Genomic DNA, 19,680 nt, shown 5'->3' on the forward strand with positions numbered 1-19,680 from the left:
CTAGCCAAGCCCATGGATTTAATGCCCACTTCTTTAAAATAAGAAGAAACAAGAAGATAAGGGATCTAAAATTACTTGCAGCGATGATAACAATGTTGCTATGTTACCAGCTGTTCATGTTATGGATTGCTAGATTACCAAGGATTCTACTGAGCAGTGACATTATCAAACACATGGATGCCCTCCACATAAGCACAAGAACAGCCAAGGTTTTCCAATGGTGTTTCTCAGAGTGCAATCTGCAGACGTCCTGAGGGCTCGGCTCCAGATGGACTCAACAAACACAAATTCGAGACTCTGTATTAAGTTTTCCCTTTAATGCTCCTAGGGAAGGCGTCTTACAAGAATAACTATAAAATAACATGCTCTAAAACATATATAATGGAAAGTTAGTGGGGGGTGGGGCGGGTAACAAACACAAATAGAGTCGTCTGGCAAAAATAAAAATAAGCCTCTCTATCGACCCATGTCTTAGTCTTACTGCTTTTACTAGTGGCTGAGGTATATTCCTGAAACACTTTATGAACATACCAAGCAATAGTTCGTACAAGCATATGAGCTCACAAAAGTGAAGCACACCTCTGGGGCTCTATGACAACTCCACCCTGTTCAATGCTTTTCTTATTGAAATAGATCTACAGAAGCACATATGGATTTCTCTCATTTTAAAAATATGCATATAGAATTCTACACAGGTAAGTATATTTTTAGAAATAGTATTAGTAAATACAATTGTTTACGGGATTGATTGCGGGTAGGAATTTTGTTTGCCAGTCTTTCCTTGGCTACAAGTAATGAATGAAACCCTCTGTCTTTGAGTTTCCACTGCTGTAATAAGACACCATGACCAAAAGCAAACTTGGAGGTGAGAGGGCTTATTTCATCTTATAACTTGTATTATGCCATCCAGGGAAGTCAGGACAGGGGGAACTCAGAGCAGGAGCCTGGGAGCAAGAACTGAAGTAGAGGCCATGGAGGAATGCTGCTCACTGGCTGTTCCCCATGGCTTGCTCAGCCAGCATTCTTATACAACTTAGGACCATTTGCCCTCGGGGTAGCAATACCCACCATGGGCTGGGACCTTCCATATCAATCATCAACCAAGAAAATGCTCCATGGGCTTGCTTTTTCTCAGTTAAGGTTTCCTCATCCAGCTGGCTGTAGTGGTACACATCTTTAATTCCATCATTCTGGAGGCAGAGGAAAGTGGATCTCTATGAGTTTGAGACCAGACTGGTCTACACAGCAAACTCTAGAACAAACCAGGACTACATAGAGAGACCCTGTTTCAAATAAGTAAGTAAACAAACAAACAAACAAACAAACAAATGCTAAAAACAAAAAGATTCCCTCTTCCTAGATATGTGTAGCCCGTGTTACATTAACAAACAACCAGTATACCTTCCAAAGTATTAGAATTGTTGACACAGCTTTGGATGAGAAAAGGGATGGCTTAGTCTTTCTGGGACTACAGGGAGGAACCCTGGCTATTTGCTAGTATATCTGCGGTTCTTTAGCATTTGGGAGAGGGGGTATATACAAAATTGTTACTTAAGTCTCTCTCTCTCTCTCTCTCTCTCTCTCTCTCTCTCTCTCTAATACACACACACACATTTTTTCCCTTGCCTTCTATGGGTGTTCTATTTTTCAAGAGCACTGGGAGAGGGAGGGAGGGAGGGAGGGAGGGAGGGAGGGAGAGAGAGAGAGAGAGAGAGAGAGAGAGAGAGAGAGAGAGAGAGAGAGAATCCTCCTTCTTCTAGAACACACATCCTTTTGATCATTTTTCTTTCTCTTACACCACCCTCTGTTGTAAATGTGCCTCAGTCTTTGGCTTAAGGATGACTGCCTCTCTCATGGTACATATATAGGGTCTGTGGCCTCATTCTGCTACACAGAGAGAAGCATGACCACTCATATGATGAACATTATTTAAGGGTAAGAAGTGAAAGCAGCAGTGGACACTGACCTATAAGCTTGAAGTCACTCTTTTCTAGATTCTTGCTAAGAGTTGGCGTTATAAATACTGCTCGATTGTCTTTTTCTTGAGAGATAGATAGTGAGATCTTTGGCCTGCTGACCCTATCCTTTGTGTGTCACAGAAACCCACACAAGCCTGAAGTGTGCAGAATGTTTTAAGAGTCTACAGAATGCTTCCTCATTCGTCACTCCAGCTTTCAAGCTAGAAAACGTTCAATCCATTTTAATACCCTATTTGTAACTAATGCCTTTCCAAACTCCAAACACAAGATTTGCTGTTTTATGTATTTCTTTCTACCAAACAATCACATATTTTAACCGTCATGCATTTCTTTCATGAGAGTGACAGTTTCAATGTGAAACAGCTTAAATTAATAGCTGTCTCTGATCTACTTTTCCCCTCTGTGAAATAATTTACGGTCATCAGCAGTCTGTTTTTATAAGTACGCAGCCACCAAAGCTTAGGAAAGAACTCACAACAATGAATTTTCTTGGCAATACAATATATTACCTAAAATGTCTTGAGTAAATCACCTATGCGAGCGGCCGCATGCTTCCAGTGCCTTGGTATAAATGACAAAATCACCCTTTGCTAGGGCTTTTCAGGGTCCTGTCGTGTGTCACAGACTTTCACAGTTTCTCCCCATTGGTTTTATGTTGTATTTTTGCTTCCAGGAAAATACAGAGGCAGCTGACAAGGCAAGAAATGCTGGGAAATTTGGCTGCCAGTAAAATTTAAACGAATCTTTCCTTGGGGAGAAAAAAAAAAAACTCACATTTAGTATTATTTAAAAAAAAAAAAAGCAAGCTAGGCTTTTTGGGGGGGACTTCACAATTTCCTTTTGTGGAACTGCATATAGGCATTTCCCAGCTCTATCTCTTACTTATTGTCTCACCATCGTCAAATCCACCTATGCATGGCTCAGCTCCTTTATCTGTCAAGAAGTCCTCATAGTGATTATGTAGAGAGCACTTAGCCCACCCATCACACTGCCGATCTAATAAGAATCACTTGGTTTTACATCTTTCACACCCGAGGAAGAATATTAACCAGCACTTGGAGCCTATGTTCTCAAAGGATAGTTGTGTAATGAAACTGTTAGGTACTGTATTAAAATCCTAGTTTTCCAAATATTATTTTGACTAAGCCTTCGAACTTTATATAGTGATTTACTACATAAATGTTAATGGGATTCAGAACACACCACACCAAAATATGGCACATTGGCACAAAAAAAAAAAAGAGAGAAAGAAAAAATTAAAAACTAGCAGAAGCAATAAAAATCACTTTTGCCGAGCCCCAGTGTTCTTTCTTCAATAAATCATAAACGTGTGGCCTGCATCTGCCTCCAGTGCTGCGAACAGAGGCCGGCACTACCGCGGCCAGCTTCCTTACGTGTTTGTTCGATTTTGTGTTTGAGACATGGTCTTTGTAATAGAGTCTGGTTTTGAACTCACAATCCTCCTGGATTAAATTAACAGCCCTCACAAGTCCTCTGTTAGGTGATGGGAAGTGCCAGACACCATCAGACTAGCACGGGCTTCAAGAGGGAAGCCATCTGTGACCACTAGGACCTCTGGCATGGGATTACCAGCATGACAAAAAGAAGTCACAGTCTCGGTGCTTCATTGAATGATGAAGAAATCCTGTTTTCTCTTCACCCGAGCAAGAGTCGGCAGATATACACGGGGCAGTATCATTTTCCTTTTCTCTATACCTCTAAGGGATTCAAATAAGTCACAGCTCTGTTTGGAAACTGTCTACTCAGATCCTGTCTTCTTTATCCAGACAGAATGGAAATTCCTCACAGACACAGCTGTTCCTCTGTTCCAAACTTGAACCCGCTCGTTACTAATCCTCCATGAAAATTCGAGAGAAAATCAGACGGATGCTTCTGGTGAACGCCACATTTCGGCTCACACTGAAGCTCCCATATTAGAAGCCGTCCAGTGACTCCCTTCCGCACAGCGCACAGCACAGTGAGTAGTCAGAAGTGCTGAAGAGCTGTAGTGTTCTAAAGTTTTCTCTGGCTCTCACGGAAAAGCTTCAAATCGGTTTTCCTAGGGATGGGGAGGGGGGAGGCAAGCTTTTTCTGTCCCCGCCCGCCTTCGCCACCCCATCTGCAGACACCTGCTCTCTGGAGGATTCCTTGGAACCTGGCCTTTCTCTGGAAGTCTCCCTGGTGACAAAGAATGGCTGCAACAATTACCCCCCGTCCTGGGACCTTGGCAGCAGATTGCAAGCCACTAAATAGGCAGAGAAGATTTTGCAGTTCTGTTTTTATCCTCCCTCCAGGCACCAACTTCTCTTCTGTGGACTCCTTCGGGCTTTGGGCTGACACACAGGGTTCCATTTTCAGGCTTAACAAAAGACAGAGCCCAGGAGGAATAGGTCGTTTGCACTTCCTGGTTTCCCTGCAGGCTCTCCCTTTGTTTCCTAGAACCTGGTGGGAGTTGGCAAACACCTGGAGGCCAGGGAGAAGAAGTTCTCCAATTATCCCGCCAGATGAGAAAGTAGATACAGATTTCAATCTAAATGTCAGCGTCAGACTGTGCGGAAGATGACAATAAGGAAGCCAGTGTGGCTGTTTATTGTTGTGTCATTAAACTGCTGAGATGGAGTTATCAATCTTTTTTATATGAAGGATGGAAGTGTTTGGGGTTTTAAAAATGTATACTCAACTTCAAGAAAGTATGTTATATACACAGTGTGTGTTTTCTGAAGATCATAAATTATGAAGTAAGCATTTCTTTTGAAAACCTTTTATTTTATGCATACGGGTGCTTCACCTTCATGTGTGGCGTTACAGATGTTTGTCCACTACAGTTACTTTTGGAATCCATAGTCCACAGTGATTCAATCCTTACTAATGCTGCTGTACCAATAACCACATTTATTGAAAAAATCCTTGTTTGGTAATTGGGGCTGCTCTGAGTCCCATCCAGCTCCTGCCCTGGATCTCTCTGTGACCCCCTCCCCCAACACACACACAGATAAATTCTTGGCACTTTGGGTTGATCTTTCCTGCCTCAGTAGAGTTGGGGTCCGAGTTCCACTTCACCCCAGAACCCAACCCTGCTTTGCTGTACTGAACTAATGGGTAAACCTGGTTTGCCACTAGGAAATATCCCCAGAGAACTGAAACAGCAATTAACAAAGGAGAGAAAGTGGAGAGGGCTAGATCTTCAGCACAAAAGAGCCACTGCAAATGTGCAAAAAAAAAAAAAAAAAAAAAAAGTGTGAAGGAGGGCAATATATACACACCTACATACATATTTACACAATATGCATATTTACATATACAAACATAAACACACACATATTAATACACACACATGTGCATGTGCACACACTTGCACACGTACTTGCACCCACAGATAGGGAGAGGGGAATGGAACAGAGTATCATGAAATCCTGAAAAAAAAAAACAAAAACAAACAAACAAACAAACAAAAAAAAACCCAGTTCCTTCTTTTCTTGGAGATAGCAACATCATTGGCTGCTATGTCCTTATTTGTGAACGCCCACAGCTGCACACTTGAAGATCCTGTGACTATGTCTCCTGTGACTATATCTCATGTCAGGGCCTAGCAATATGTGGGATTCAATGAGCCCATAAGCACCAAGAGCCAATCTAATCTGCCAAATATTCTCCTGAGAAGACAGATGCTCTAGGGCTCTGTCTAAGCAGAAGCCAGGCCAGGTGACCACACAGTGGGAGGGTAGCCGAAGGAGAAAGCAAGGGCTGCTGCCCTTTTGATATTATGCAAGAAAACATTTCTCTTCTTTGAGCCAACCAGTTTGTGGTATTTTATCACAGCAACCCTACCAGACTGGTCTCTGCGTTATGACAGGTCACAGGAGAGTATTAAAATAACCCCCAATGTCGCTCCTCTCTGTAGCTGCAGTTGGTCTCTGGACCTTCACCACAGAGCACTAGCTATGGCATTTTCATATATACTACATCTTACATTTTAACAAAATTTCTAACTCTCAGGAGTCTAGTGTAATATGACAAATTTAAACTGGCACTCCTGAAGTAATGTTTTCTGGGGAGCATTCAACTGTGATAAGGAGTCCAAATATGCCCTGCCACATTGCTGTTCTGTTGGTGATGTTTTAAACCTGATCCCCAACTGACTTCTTCAGAAAGACCACTCTCCCATAAGCAAGGTTCACTGTAGGTTCATTCTTAAGCTCCCAGTGCCTCAGAAGTGAAATACGACCCAAAGTTATGAAACTAACTGATATTTCTTTGAAGTTGGGTATTTAACTATTCTGCTCACAGAAAAGAATAAAAGTTAAAAAGATCCATGAATTGTTCCTCTTAAGTAAGTTATCTTTATTCAGCTCCAATTGCGAGGCTCAGATTTTTCCACACTTAAGAGGCTACTTGCTTTCTCTGTGTTCCCTCAGGTGACAGCTCGAAGCAAGAGTGGTGGAGTTCTGCTTCTTGTCCAATTAGTTCCACCTTCCTATGGTTGAATATCTGGGCTTGTCTGGCAGTGCCTTTTCAAAAGGAATCATCTTAATGACAGCTTGAACATGGCCCTGCACTCAAATAGGTGCTGGACCAAGGCAGTGTTAGCTGAGTCTTTGCATTCCATCCATCGTAAAAGTTCACACAAGCCCATTTAATAAAAATGACGGTGATAGCTAACCAAATATTTGAAGAGAACATCTCATGGTTCACTAAAAGAACTTCATGGGGCTGGAGAGATGACTCAGTGGTTAAGAGCACTGACTGCTTTTCCAAGGGTCCTGAGTTCAATTCCCAGCAACCACATGATGGCTTACAACCATCTGTAATGGGACCCAATATGGTAGTACTGGAAAAAAGTACTATTATGATTAGTGTAGCTCTTACTGAAGTGTCTTATGGGATTGAGCCTGGAAACAATCCACACTCAACTACAAAGCTACAAATGTGCATATTTGAACAATGTTACCTGTCTTAGAGTTATCTCTATATAAGTTTAAAATAATACAAAGTAACAACAGATCATTGGCCCATCAAATCTAGTCCTTTCAGTGACAAGAACAATGTACATCTCTAAGTAATGTTAGAGTAAATAAGGTTTGTACCTCTTTCCACTTAAAATTGTGCTTTGCATCCTACCATTATATACAAATGCAGATTAATAATACAGTCTGAGAAATGATAAAATACAGGTTATGTCTTCTATACAACAATCCAACATGGGTAATGGCATTCTCATTTGAAAGATGCCAAAGCAGAAGTAACGAGAATTAATTCATCCAAGGTCTATGATTTCTTGTCAACCTAAGTCTAAGATTAAAGTCTGAAGCCTAAGCCCCTCCATCCTACTCCCTGCAAACATTGTTTGCTTGGCAGAGACTGAAGACCTAGACACGATTACAGATGATGTCAATAAGTTAGCAGCTGATTCTGGTCCAGGGTCTTGATTGTCCTTGTACCTCATGTTCTTAGCCTGTCAATAGACTGGTAATCGACTATACAACATTTGGCTCCATTTAACTTGTAGTCAGGCCGTGGTATACTTTCAGAGTCTCAAATTTACATATTTTTCTTGCCAACAAGAGTGAATCATAAGTAAGTAGAATTTACTATTTACTTCCCTCTATGTTCTTTTCATACTCAGTGTATTACAAATTTGGGGGAAATATGCCTCAGAAAAGGTTAGCTTGGGATCTGAGGAATCTTGGCTCTTTCATAGAAATGAGGTTTTATATTGGCCCTGTCAATTGAAGAAACGAAAACATCCTTCTCAGCTGCTTCAGTTTTTATACGTACAGCCCATCTGTTGCCATAGCACTGATTGTCATGTCAAAACTGCAATTAGTAACACTCAGAGCTAATCAGGAAAAAGGCCAATGGAGGCTGTGTCCAGTCCTCAGTGACCCATGACTGCTAGGCTAATTGAGCAATAGGAAGCTTAATTTCAGGAGACCTGGTTTCAAGCTGCAGCTTTGCCTCTTACTCTGTATATATGGGACATTCATTGAATAGAATGGTCATTTTCAAACGTGAGTTCTTGATTCAAGTGGCACATGTAAAGTAGTTGCCTGTGCTAGTTAGACAAACTCATTAACATCTCTATGCCCAATTCCAATTAGCTATAAAGCAGGATGCTATGACTGCCTAACTCAAAGATACTTCTAATACATGGCCACCAAACACATACTGTTGCTTTCAGTAGGAAAGACATTGAGGTGAGCATTGAAGAACGAGAACTTAAATGTGATGAAATGAATATAAGAGCTGGGAAAAGGAGGAGTGAATGAATACAAGGGCAAGATGGGCAGAAGCCAGGGGGTAAGAAAAACACCGATTGCATACAACGAAAAGTGAAGTGCACTGGTCAGCCAGAGAAAAGTACACAAAGTGATGAGGGATGAGTAGCAAAAACGAAGCTCCATTTAGAGGATGTTAAAGGTAGGAAGACCAGATGCCACACACAGGTGAAAAGGATTGAAAAGCTCAGCTGGAAGCTAACTCAATATGATTGGCTTTTATGAGCCTCTGCTATCAAGAGGCAAAAAGAAGCCTACTGACTTTACTATCACAACTCTTTTCATGAATTTCATTGTCAGAGCTGTTATACTAAGTTCCATCACATGATAGCCATGCATCTTAGCTTGCTTCTAGGTCATAAAAAAAAACCCACCAAGTCCCAATGTCAAATCTTGGCCAAGTGCAGCTGCTGTCTGAATCGCTTCTGTTCCATTTGTCTGCAATAGATTGTGAGCCATCCCGCAGTACCATTTCTACCAGGAAGCCTTCTTTAGAAATATAGATCTTTCTGGATTACTTTATTCCATTTCTAGATACTTCACCGCATCCTTAAAAATTGTCTCCTGGAGGAATTATCATCGATCTAAGAATAAGACAATAGGCATCCTGGCAGCAGGCAGTTACAATTGGGACTGTGCCATTTAATGTCTCTGGTTTCTTTCTAGGTTAAATGGTTTGTTAATACTCAAACTCTAAAGAAATTTTAAATCATTCAAATAGTGAAATAATCGGAACTCCACAGATTAAGCTTCAGGGACTGAGGCTACACAGGTGAACAAAACAAAACAACAAAAACAAAAGAAACCCAAATAAACAAGCAAAAAAACACCTCATCTATACATATTAACCTATCATCTACATATTGATTGTATGATTCTCCCCTTGAAGTGGGATAGTTCTCCAATTACGAACTTCATTAAATTACCTTTAGGCTTCAGCAAACAGAATCTGTGTTTCTTATATGAGAGGCATGGAAAACTTTCGTTTTTGAGGTGATATTTTTTACTTGTGAGTCTGATAAAACAGTACACAAAACTCATGCAGAGAATTTGTTCTAACAAATTGGTTTTCACACTGCTGAACTGTCGGTGTTTGGAAAGATATTTATGGAATAAGAAATGTGAGGCAGATGGTCAAGGGATAAAAAGACCTACATATTTCCTTGAGTGATTTTATAGATGCAAAGTCACAATTCTACTAAGAGGCAAAAGATTTACTATCAACAGAAAGGTCCGGATGACGAACTACTTGAATCCAAGGGAAAATTGAATTATTTTTAAGCTACAGGAAGGGGGAGGGACTAGAAAAAAACTTTGTGGAGTGTTTCGCTTATTCCTTAAGAGACCAAGACAAATAAAAAATGTCCCTGGGGATTATAATTTAGTAGTAGACTTGAGGTCCTCAAGTTAATTCTCAGAAGGGTAAAACTTTTCAAAATATCTTAAGAATATGTCTAGATTTGATATGCTTTATCTATAGTGAACTCTTTTAAAGTGTATCTTATTTATTTATGTTTTGAGGGCCTCACAGAGTATCTACAACGAGCTTGAAACTAGATATGTAAACCAAGCTGTCCTGGAAGTGTCTCAAATACTCAGATTAAAGGTGTGATCCACCATACCCAGTTTATGGTGAATTTTATTTTATTTAGTGTTTTAATATACTTTACAGACTCACAAAGACTACAGTATTTACAATTTTGTGTAGAATTTCATCTCTGAAAATAGCTAAAAGGAGAGGGGAGGTTTTACATATATCCCGGGTTTGCCTACAACTCAGTATATAGTCCATGCTATCCTTGAGCTCAAAATGAGCCTGAGCCTGTCTTAGGCTTTCCAGACTTGTGTGACCACCCCTGCTGTAAATACCACATTTGCCAAATATGTCAGAGATTTGGGTGGTTTTGTTGGTTAGTCTTGTTTGTTGAAAACACGTACATTTTTAGTCAAGGCAGTTAGTTTTTTTTTTTAAGATTTATTTATTTATTATATGTAAGTGTAGCTGTCTTCAGACACTCCAGAAGATGGAGTCAGATCTCATTATGGATGGTTGTGAGCCACCATGTGGTTGCTGGGATTTGAACTCTGGACCTTCAGAAGAGCAGTCGGGTGCTCCTTACCTACTGAGCCATCTTACCAGCCTGGCAGTTAGTTTTTAATTTGACTGATAGATGCTCAAAGTAATTCAGAGTAAATATTAAACACCATTTCTTTTCTTTCTTTCTTCTCTTCCTTCTTTCTTTCTTTCTTTCTTCTTTCTTTCCTTCCTTCCTTTTTTTTTTTTTTGTCTTTTGGGTTTTTTTGTTTGTTTGTTTGTTTTGTTTTGTTTTGTTTTTTGAGACAGGGTTTCTCTGTGTAGCCCTGGCTGTCCTGGAACTCACTCTGTAGACCAGGCTGGCCTTGAACTCAGAAACCCGCCTGCCTCTGCCTCCCGAGTGCTGGGATTAAAGGCGTGCGCCACCACCGCCCGGCTTAAACACCATTTCTACAAGGGACTAAGCTGATAGTATTTAACAGACACAAGTGTTAAAGTGTTGAGTGTCTCTCAGTGTGCCATCACCAGCTTGGAACTAGACATAAAGAGCTCCGGGATGTCCTGGAAGTATCCCAAGTGCTAGGATTAAAGATGAGCCGCCATGCCTAATTTATGGTGAATGTTTTATTTAATGTTTTAAAACCTTTAAGTATCTCATAGGCCCCACGTGTTGCTTTGTTTGTTGGTTACTGTGTTTTCTTTGACCATCAGGTAAAGATAAGGCTTGTGGTGCTTGCCTCTAATCCCAGCATACACTGGGAGAAGCAGGAGGATTGCAAATTTGAAGACAGCTTAAACTACATACACAGTGAATTTTTCAGGCCAACCTGGGCTGTAGAAGGGCCCTGTATTAAAATAACAAAATTTGTTTTAGTATACCTGATAACTTAATTTATTGAATTAATTGACAACTGAATGTAAAAATATACCATCTACATTAACATAACACATATCTGGGTGTAGTGGCCCACTCCTTTAAGCCCAGCACTTGGAAGGCAGAGGTAGGTGGATCTCTTGAGTTCAACGCCAGCCTCATCTACAGACTAAGTTCTAGGGCAGCCAGGGCTACACAGACAAACTCTGTCTCAAAAAACAAAAACAAAACCAAGAACAAAACAAAATATAAACCATGATATTTTTTGAATTTTTTTCCAAGTTAAAACAGTGAAAATTATGTTTGGTCATTTAAAATAAAATGGCAGTATTTAAAGTACAAAACTGGCAAGAGAAGTGGGCGGTGGTGGTGCACACCTTTAAGCCCAGCGGAGGATTCTGGGAGCTGGAGGTCAGCCTGCGCTCCAGGATAGGACTACATAGAGACCTTGTCTCTAAATAATAAATAAAATCACAACTACTTATATGTGTACAATAAAAGTTTAGTCGATTAATCCAGACTCTGCAGTCATACTTTTTAGTTAATTCCACTTTAGCATTGATGTCAATTAAAATTTGTAAGGGGAGAGAGAAATGATCACACAACAACCTGCGCACACAGAAGATACCAGGGAAGACCCTGGACTTGGTAACAGTTTGAACAAGCCATAGCTTGGGGGCGGGGCTGCGGCTGACAGAAGCGCTATTTTATCTTTGCGATAATTATGTTTAATGTTGTTAAGCTATTTTAAGGGATAAATAACAATATTTTTACCTCATAATATTGGATATAATTTTAAATATTTCTATTATCCTACACTAAACGAAAGCTGTGAAAACACATTAAGCCTTAAATCAGCTTCCGGCTTGCGGTTTCCCGCCGGTGGAACGCAATGAAAACAGCCCCGAGTGTGTGGAAACACAGACGCTGCCGGTTACCCCATGGAAGCCCGATCGGCCATTTTTAATGAGGTCAGTCGTAGTGCATCCTGTGCCCGCAGGAAGCGGGGGCGGGACGCCGGGAAAACTCGACCAATAGGACCATGGAACGGAATCCTGTTGTCAGTAAGTAGGCGCGGACAACCGAGCTCACGGCCCGGGGCGGAAGGCGTTAGATAAATTAGTCCGGTCTCAGGAAGCAGTGTCTGCGGCCTAACGGAACTACAGATTCCTAACAGAAAGGTTTCTGTCCGGAGCTTGCTATCTGCTTCCGTTACAGAGCGGAAGTGTGGTTCGCCAGAGGACGACCCTTAGACGAATTCAATCTCCGCTGTCCTCTCGGCAGCAATCATGTCGAGTTTGGCGGTCAGAGACCCAGCCATGGATCGATCGCTGCGTTCGGTGTTCGTGGGGAACATTCCGTATGAGGCGACGGAGGAGCAGTTAAAGGACATTTTCTCAGAGGTTGGTTCAGTTGTCAGTTTCCGTCTCGTCTACGATAGAGAGACTGGGAAGCCCAAGGGTTATGGCTTCTGCGAGTACCAAGACCAGGAGACTGCGCTCAGTGCCATGCGAAACCTCAATGGGCGAGAGTTTAGTGGGAGAGCGCTTCGGGTGGACAATGCCGCCAGCGAAAAGAACAAGGAGGAGTTAAAGAGCTTAGGCCCGGCGGCCCCCATCATTGACTCCCCCTATGGGGACCCTATCGACCCAGAAGATGCTCCAGAATCGATTACTAGAGCAGTCGCCAGCTTGCCCCCAGAGCAGATGTTTGAGCTCATGAAGCAGATGAAGTTGTGTGTCCAGAACAGTCACCAGGAAGCTCGAAACATGCTACTTCAGAACCCACAGTTGGCGTATGCTTTGCTGCAGGCACAAGTGGTGATGAGAATCATGGATCCAGAGATTGCACTGAAAATTTTGCATCGTAAGATACATGTCACACCACTGATCCCAGGCAAATCTCAGCCGGTCTCTGGGCCTGGCCCTGGTGGGCCTGGGCCTAGTGGGCCTGGCGGCCCTGGCCCCGGCCCTGCCCCTGGCCTCTGCCCGGGACCTAACGTCATGTTGAACCAACAGAATCCTCCTGCCCCTCAGCCTCAGCATCTGCCAAGAAGACCTGTGAAGGACATTCCACCTCTGATGCAGACCTCTATCCAGGGAGGAATTCCAGCTCCGGGGCCAATACCAGCTGCAGTTCCTGGACCTGGACCTGGTTCCTTAACTCCAGGAGGAGCAATGCAGCCACAAGTTGGCATGCCAGTGGTTGGTCCAGTGCCCCTGGAGCGAGGACAGATGCAGATATCAGATCCTAGACCTCCGATGCCTCGTGGACCCATGCCTTCTGGTGGCATACCTCCTCGAGGACTACTGGGAGATGCTCCAAATGACCCACGTGGAGGGACTTTGCTCTCAGTGACTGGAGAAGTAGAGCCCAGGGGCTATATGGGACCACCCCATCAGGGTCCTCCAATGCATCATGGTCATGACAACCGTGGCCCTGCCTCACATGATATGAGAGGAGGACCATTGGCAGCAGATCCCAGAATGCTAATTGGAGAGCCCAGAGGTCCCATGATAGATCAGAGAGGTCTACCTATGGATGGTAGAGGAGGTAGAGAATCTCGAGGGATGGAGACTCGGCCCATGGAAACTGAGGTCTTGGAGCCACGAGGAATGGAGAGAAGGATGGAGACCTGCGCGATGGAAACCAGAGGCATGGATGCAAGAGGACTAGAGATGAGGGGCCCTGGCCCTAGTTCCAGAGGTCCGATGACTGGTGGAATCCAGGGTCCTGGCCCTATTAATATGGGGGCAGGTGGCCCTCAGGGACCTAGACAGGTTCCAAATATTGCAGGAGTGGGAAATCCTGGAGGTACCATGCAGGGGGCAGGTATACAAGGAGGAGGGATGCAGGGAGCAGGTATGCAAGGAGGAGGGATGCAAGGAGCAGGCATGCAAGGAGGAGGGATGCAGGGAGCTGGCATGCAAGCAGGGATGCAGGGAGCTAGCATGCAAGGAGGGATGCAGGGAGCTGGCATGCAAGGAGCCAGTAAGCAAGGTGGAGGCCAGCCTAGCAGTTTTAGCCCTGGGCAAAGCCAGGTAACTCCACAAGATCAAGAAAAAGCAGCTTTGATCATGCAGGTTCTCCAGCTGACTGCGGATCAGATTGCCATGCTGCCTCCCGAACAAAGGCAGAGCATTTTGATTTTAAAGGAACAAATCCAGAAATCCACTGGGGCTTCTTGAATGGTTTTCAACTAAGAAGCACTTAGTTACTCCTTCAGAGTTTATTCTGTGGCATGAAGTGGTGCAAAAAGCTGTCTTCTGTGTTCGCACACTTTAACCATTTAAGGTTTCCTTCTCCCTAGATCTTAATCTTTCTTCTAGTCCTGTCACTTTCTGCTTCCCTTTTAGCTTTTTGATGGAGGTTATGGAGTGGAAGGAGTGGGCCTGTTCACTTTGTCACTGTTACTCTACCACGTACCCTGAAAATAACTACATCATCCACCAAGTAAGGCTATGAGGAAGATGCAGGAGGAATAACATGTCTGCACTTTGTTAACTGCGTCTTTAAAAATCCCGAGTAAGCTGGGAACTACATAAAAATTGAAAGTGACTTGTTACAGTATTGATATACTAAGATGGTTTAAAGGTTTTTGGTTGTATATTAACTGAATGTCAGCATCTTAAGATACACTTTTTGGTAAACCAAAATACTGTAGAGTAATAAGATTAATGTTTAGTTATTTTGGAATTATTTTGAAATATTGGAGCTAACAGTCTGTGGTGTAGATGTAGGGTTTTTTTTGTTTTTGTTTTTTTTTTTTTAAGCATTGTTATCTGTAAAAAGGTAATTTTCATTTACCTGACTTTTTTGAGACAACTAATATTCTTGCCTGGTCCCACCTGGTGATTTTGCAGAATAGTTGTAGTGTCAGCTGAATTATATAAAGCCGCCTCTGAGGAGACTCAAGTGATTTCCTAATACATTTCTCTAAAAAAATTCTTAAGCACCAAGTCTGGTTGTAAGTAGTTTTTTCATGTCATCTGAAAATAGCAGTTAGACATGGGGTCGGACTTTCTTGAGTAATGGAGGGTTTTTCAGTAAAGCTCCCACCCAGGTTCTTGATAAACCACTATCCATACGCAGATGGAATCCATTTGGTCAGCAGGAATCAGAAGTTAAAAAATCTTAGTCTTCGAATTTTGACGTGTCTTACAGTTTGATAACTTTCACAAAGTACTTTCCTGCCATCAGCTTAACTAGAACTGAGGCCCAAGTGATCTGACAGCTCTGCTCAACTTAGTATTTTATTTCTTAGAACTCTCAAGAGCCATTTGGTCATAACATACATTCCTATCAGATGTGTTTTAAAATAAGGAGTGTGGAATTTAATACATTTCCTTTAGAGCTACCATACTATTTTTTGACATTAAGTGTGTGGCACCTAGACACCATGTCATATCTAGTTAATGAGCAGAAACAAGCACAAGTTCCCACTTGACCAAGTGATAGTCCTCTGTAGGAAACTAACTACCCAGCTACAGAGGGAAGAGTAGCCTTAGGGAGAGAGCTGACCCAAGGGTCTACTTTGTCCTTGGAAAGTTTGAGCATTTTCAGTGTACAGAGTTTTCATTCCTAGGCTATTTTCCATCGACTTAGTTTTTTGTGCTAGTGTTAAACTCTCTGTGGTTTCCTCTGCTTCTCCTTTGCTGAAGTTGGTTTGTGTTTTGTACTTTTGTGCTAGTTCTGGCTAATTCCAATTGCTTGCTTTCGAAATTGCGGTTGCTAGCCCAAAACTTCTTATAGTCTTTGTTATAAGAAAATCTCTGCATTGTTTAATGAAAATTAAATAAAAAGGTTGTATAATTAAGGTATTTTGTATGTTTCATTTTATTTAATACACCAGGAACTTTTTAAGAGATACATGAATACGTACGTAGAAAAAGGTGAAACTAAGGAAACTGGTGAAAATACCTTTAATTATTCTTTATGTAGTTCAACAGCTGGAATACTACAAAGACACTGCCAGTCCATTGTGATACCTCCCACGTCAGACATGCTGTGTCCTTTGGAATACTGTGTTCCAGGTTCTTAAGCACTGAGAGCATTTGTACTGGGAAGGATTGTGTTCACTTTACTCACAGCCCCCAAGTTGTACTTGTAATAGAAAACAGGGGACCTGGGAAGCACCTTACTCATTTGAGTATACACTATAGTAAAAGATGAAAAGGAAGGGTAAAACATCCAATTTCGGTTGGGAAAAAAAAAATCTCATTAAGAACAAGTTTATCCTCAAAGGACTTAGATTCATCACAAAACAAAATATAACAGTTCTTTGCATTAAGACACAAATTAGAAAAGAGCACCTGTAATCTGCAAAGGGAGAATAAGGACTTCAGGGTCTTCCTTGGCTGTGTAAGGAGTTGTGGCTACCCAGGGCCACATTAGCCAAAATAGTTTCTTATTTCTAATTAAGTACTTAGAGATTCTGGTGTTGATTGATACAGGAAATAAAGGGCCTTGATTCATTTATAGGAGACTAACTCAAACTATCTGGTACACGAATTTGTTGACAGTATCACTGAAGGGGATGGGATATAATACTGATTACAGACTTTCTTAAGGGTTTCTTACACTCAGGCAGTGCATGCTTTGGGGGATTATATCATAACTGACCTTCACTAAGTGTCTTCACAATAGCCTTTTCCTCTGTAACTGATGATGCACAGATGTCATTTTCTGGAGCTTGTAAATCTGTACGTAAGGTATACATACACTGAGTAGATCTGGCAAAGGTGATCTAATCTAAGTAAGATGGTTAACATGACTGGAACTTTAGTGGTAGAAAACATTTTTGAGAATGTGTATCACAGCTTGCAAAACTTGGTTATCCATACTGTGGTGGGACATTAAGAAAGTTTGAAGAACCTCATTTCCTATGGTATGTCAGGCTTTTCTCTTAGGTCTAATGAGGTCTTAGGACAATTATGAGCAGCCACCTATTGTGACAGGGAAACGGAATTAGCAGTCACATCTGAGTCCTCACAAAGAATTTTGGCCCCTGCTTTATCTCTTCAGTTAATCTAAACAGACTTCTCCAGTTGAAACATTTTACTCTCATCAGGGTGTCATCAGAAATGCCAAGAAGTGATTTATATTGAGGAAATTATTTATATTAAAGCTACAGATATAATATCAATAATAAGTGCTATTTAGGTATATAGTATTGATGTATAGTATTTTTAAATACTTACTTTAGATCTAATGAGAAAATCTAATGATAAGATCTTGTTATCTGTTGTGTACATTTATACATTCTGAATGCTTACTGGTTTGAAAAGCTTTTTGAGACAAGGTCACTGTAGTGGCTATTCATGGTTGTCAAATTGTCTATATCTGGAATGAACTAGATCTAGAATTGGAAGGCTCACCAGTGACCCTAATCTGGAGGCTGGGAGATAGAAGTTTCTGGTCTGGATCTTGGCATGGAGATCTTGAGGCATAGTAGCTATGAATTCCAGAAGATTAAGACAGGGAGATCTCTGAGTTCAAGGTCATCTGGGGTTAAAGGCGTGGTGGCACACAGCTTTAATCTGGGCTATACCTTCTGCTGGAGACCTACATAAGGACATTGAGAGAAGGAAGATTTACTCTCTTCAACTGCTTGCCTTGTGGGACTGAGCAACTGCTAGATCCTTGGACTTCCATTCACAGCTGCTGCTGACCATTGTTGGGAGTTGGACTGCAGACTGTAAGTCATCAACAAATTCCTTTACTATATGGAGATTACCCATAAATTCTGTGACTCTAGAGAACCCTGACTAATACAGAAGTTGGTACTGGGAGTGGTTCTAGAGGAGCAGAAGTATAAGGATGAATTAAAAATCTGGAGTTGACTTGTTGATCCACCAGCACCTTCAAATATTGAAACCTCTCTAGATTCTCTCCCTCCTGGGAGCTCAGAGAATTTTGAAGACCCGTGGTTGAAATTATATTTCAAGCTTAAAGAAGCTAATGCCCTTGATTATCTTAATGAATTAGGTGATTTGGTGTACAAGATGGGGAAAAAGTCGGAAAATTATTTTACTGGCTGGTTGCTCTCGAGAAAAAAAACGATGAAGGAAAAGAAGTTGTGTGATAAAATCGAACGGCTCCAGACACAAGTAAACAATCTAAAAGTTGCTAAGTGTGTCCTTGAAGAGAATCTTCTCTCCTGCAGCTATAGAGCTCAAGTTGCAGAAAATCAAACTGAAGCCGTCATAAGGTTGGCTGAATTACAGTGAAAAATTCAAGTCTCAGCCTCAGAGGGTGTCAGCAGTTAAAGTAAGGGCATTAATTGGCAAAGAATGGGATCCTATAACTTGGGATGGGGATGTGTGGGAAGACCCTGTTGAAGCTGAGCATTTTGAATCTTCAGATTCTCAAGGGTTTGCCCTACCTGAGGAAATTAATCCCCCAGAGTCTGATAAACCAATAGTGACTTTCACTGAAGAAAATGCCAGACAAGACAATACTGATGTTTCTCAAGGTCCACCTATAGTTTCTTCTAGACCTATAGCCAGACTCAAGGCTAAACAGGCCCCTAGAGGGGAGGTAGAAAGTGTAGTCTGTGAGGAAGTGTGCTACACTACTAAGGAGCTTAATGAGTTTGCTAATTCATTCAAGCAGAAGTCTGGGGAATATGTGTGGGAATGGATTTTAAGGGCATGGGATAATGGTGGAAGGAATATAAAACTAGAACAGGCTGAGTTTATTGACATGGGCTCTCTGAGTGGAGATTCTAAGTTTAATATGGAAGCTTGAACAGTTAAAAAAAAAGGTGTCAGTCAGAAGTTTGTTTGAATGGTTGGCTGGTGTTTATCAAAAGATGGCCTACTAAAAAGGAGTTGGAGATGCCTGATATCCCTTGGCTTAGAGTTGAGGAAGGGATTTTAAGACTCAGGGAAATTGCAATGCTAGAGTGGATACATTGTATAAAACTTAATCCTCCACAATGGAAAGGTTCAGAAGATATGCCCTTCACCAGCCCCATAAGACACAAACTGGTGAGGGGGGCACCAGCACATTTGAAGAGTTTTGTTCTTGCCCTTTTCCTTGTGCTAAATGGAAGCATCTCCAGACCTTAGCGTTGGAGATGCTGCTGCTCAATTAGATGAATTAAATTCAATGGGTTTAATTGAGCCCCGAGGTAACGAGGGCCAGGTGGCAACATTGAATCACCAGAGACAAGGTGATTGTAGTTATTATAATGAACAGAGTAGACAAAACAATGTTTATAATGACATACCCCTTAATGGTCTGAACAGGAGAGGTGAAATTTATAATGGCATGACTCCTTTGGACCTTTGGTGCTGACTAACCAATCCTGGTGTTTCCAGGTATGAAATAGATAGGAAGCCTACTGCATATCTGTTTGATCTGTATAAGCAGAAAAATTCTCAAACAAATGAAAGAAAGACTACATTAGATCGTGGCAAAAAGCAATCCCAGCCAGTGAATCAATTTCCAGACTTGAGCCAATTTACAGATCCCAGAACCACGTGCATGGGTGGCCAAGTTCCCCTTAGGAAG

General features: G+C 41.7%; 2 protein-coding genes across 4 annotated transcripts in view; one reads left to right on the plus strand and one right to left on the minus strand.

The window, feature by feature from the left end:
- Prkg1 (protein kinase, cGMP-dependent, type I) overlaps nucleotides 1-19,680 on the minus strand; it is a 1,200,782-nt gene that overhangs the window by 506,127 nt on the left and 674,975 nt on the right. The window lies entirely within an intron of this gene.
- Cstf2t (cleavage stimulation factor, 3' pre-RNA subunit 2, tau) lies at nucleotides 12,228-15,979 on the plus strand. The gene has a single exon (NM_031249.2). The coding sequence runs from the start codon at nucleotides 12,453-12,455 to the stop codon at nucleotides 14,349-14,351; it is 1,899 nt and encodes a 632-aa protein (NP_112539.2). The 5' UTR covers nucleotides 12,228-12,452; the 3' UTR covers nucleotides 14,352-15,979.

The sequence above is a fragment of the Mus musculus genome, chromosome 19 (assembly GCF_000001635.26).
Source record: "Mus musculus strain C57BL/6J chromosome 19, GRCm38.p6 C57BL/6J".
Taxonomy (NCBI): Eukaryota; Metazoa; Chordata; class Mammalia; order Rodentia; family Muridae; genus Mus; species Mus musculus.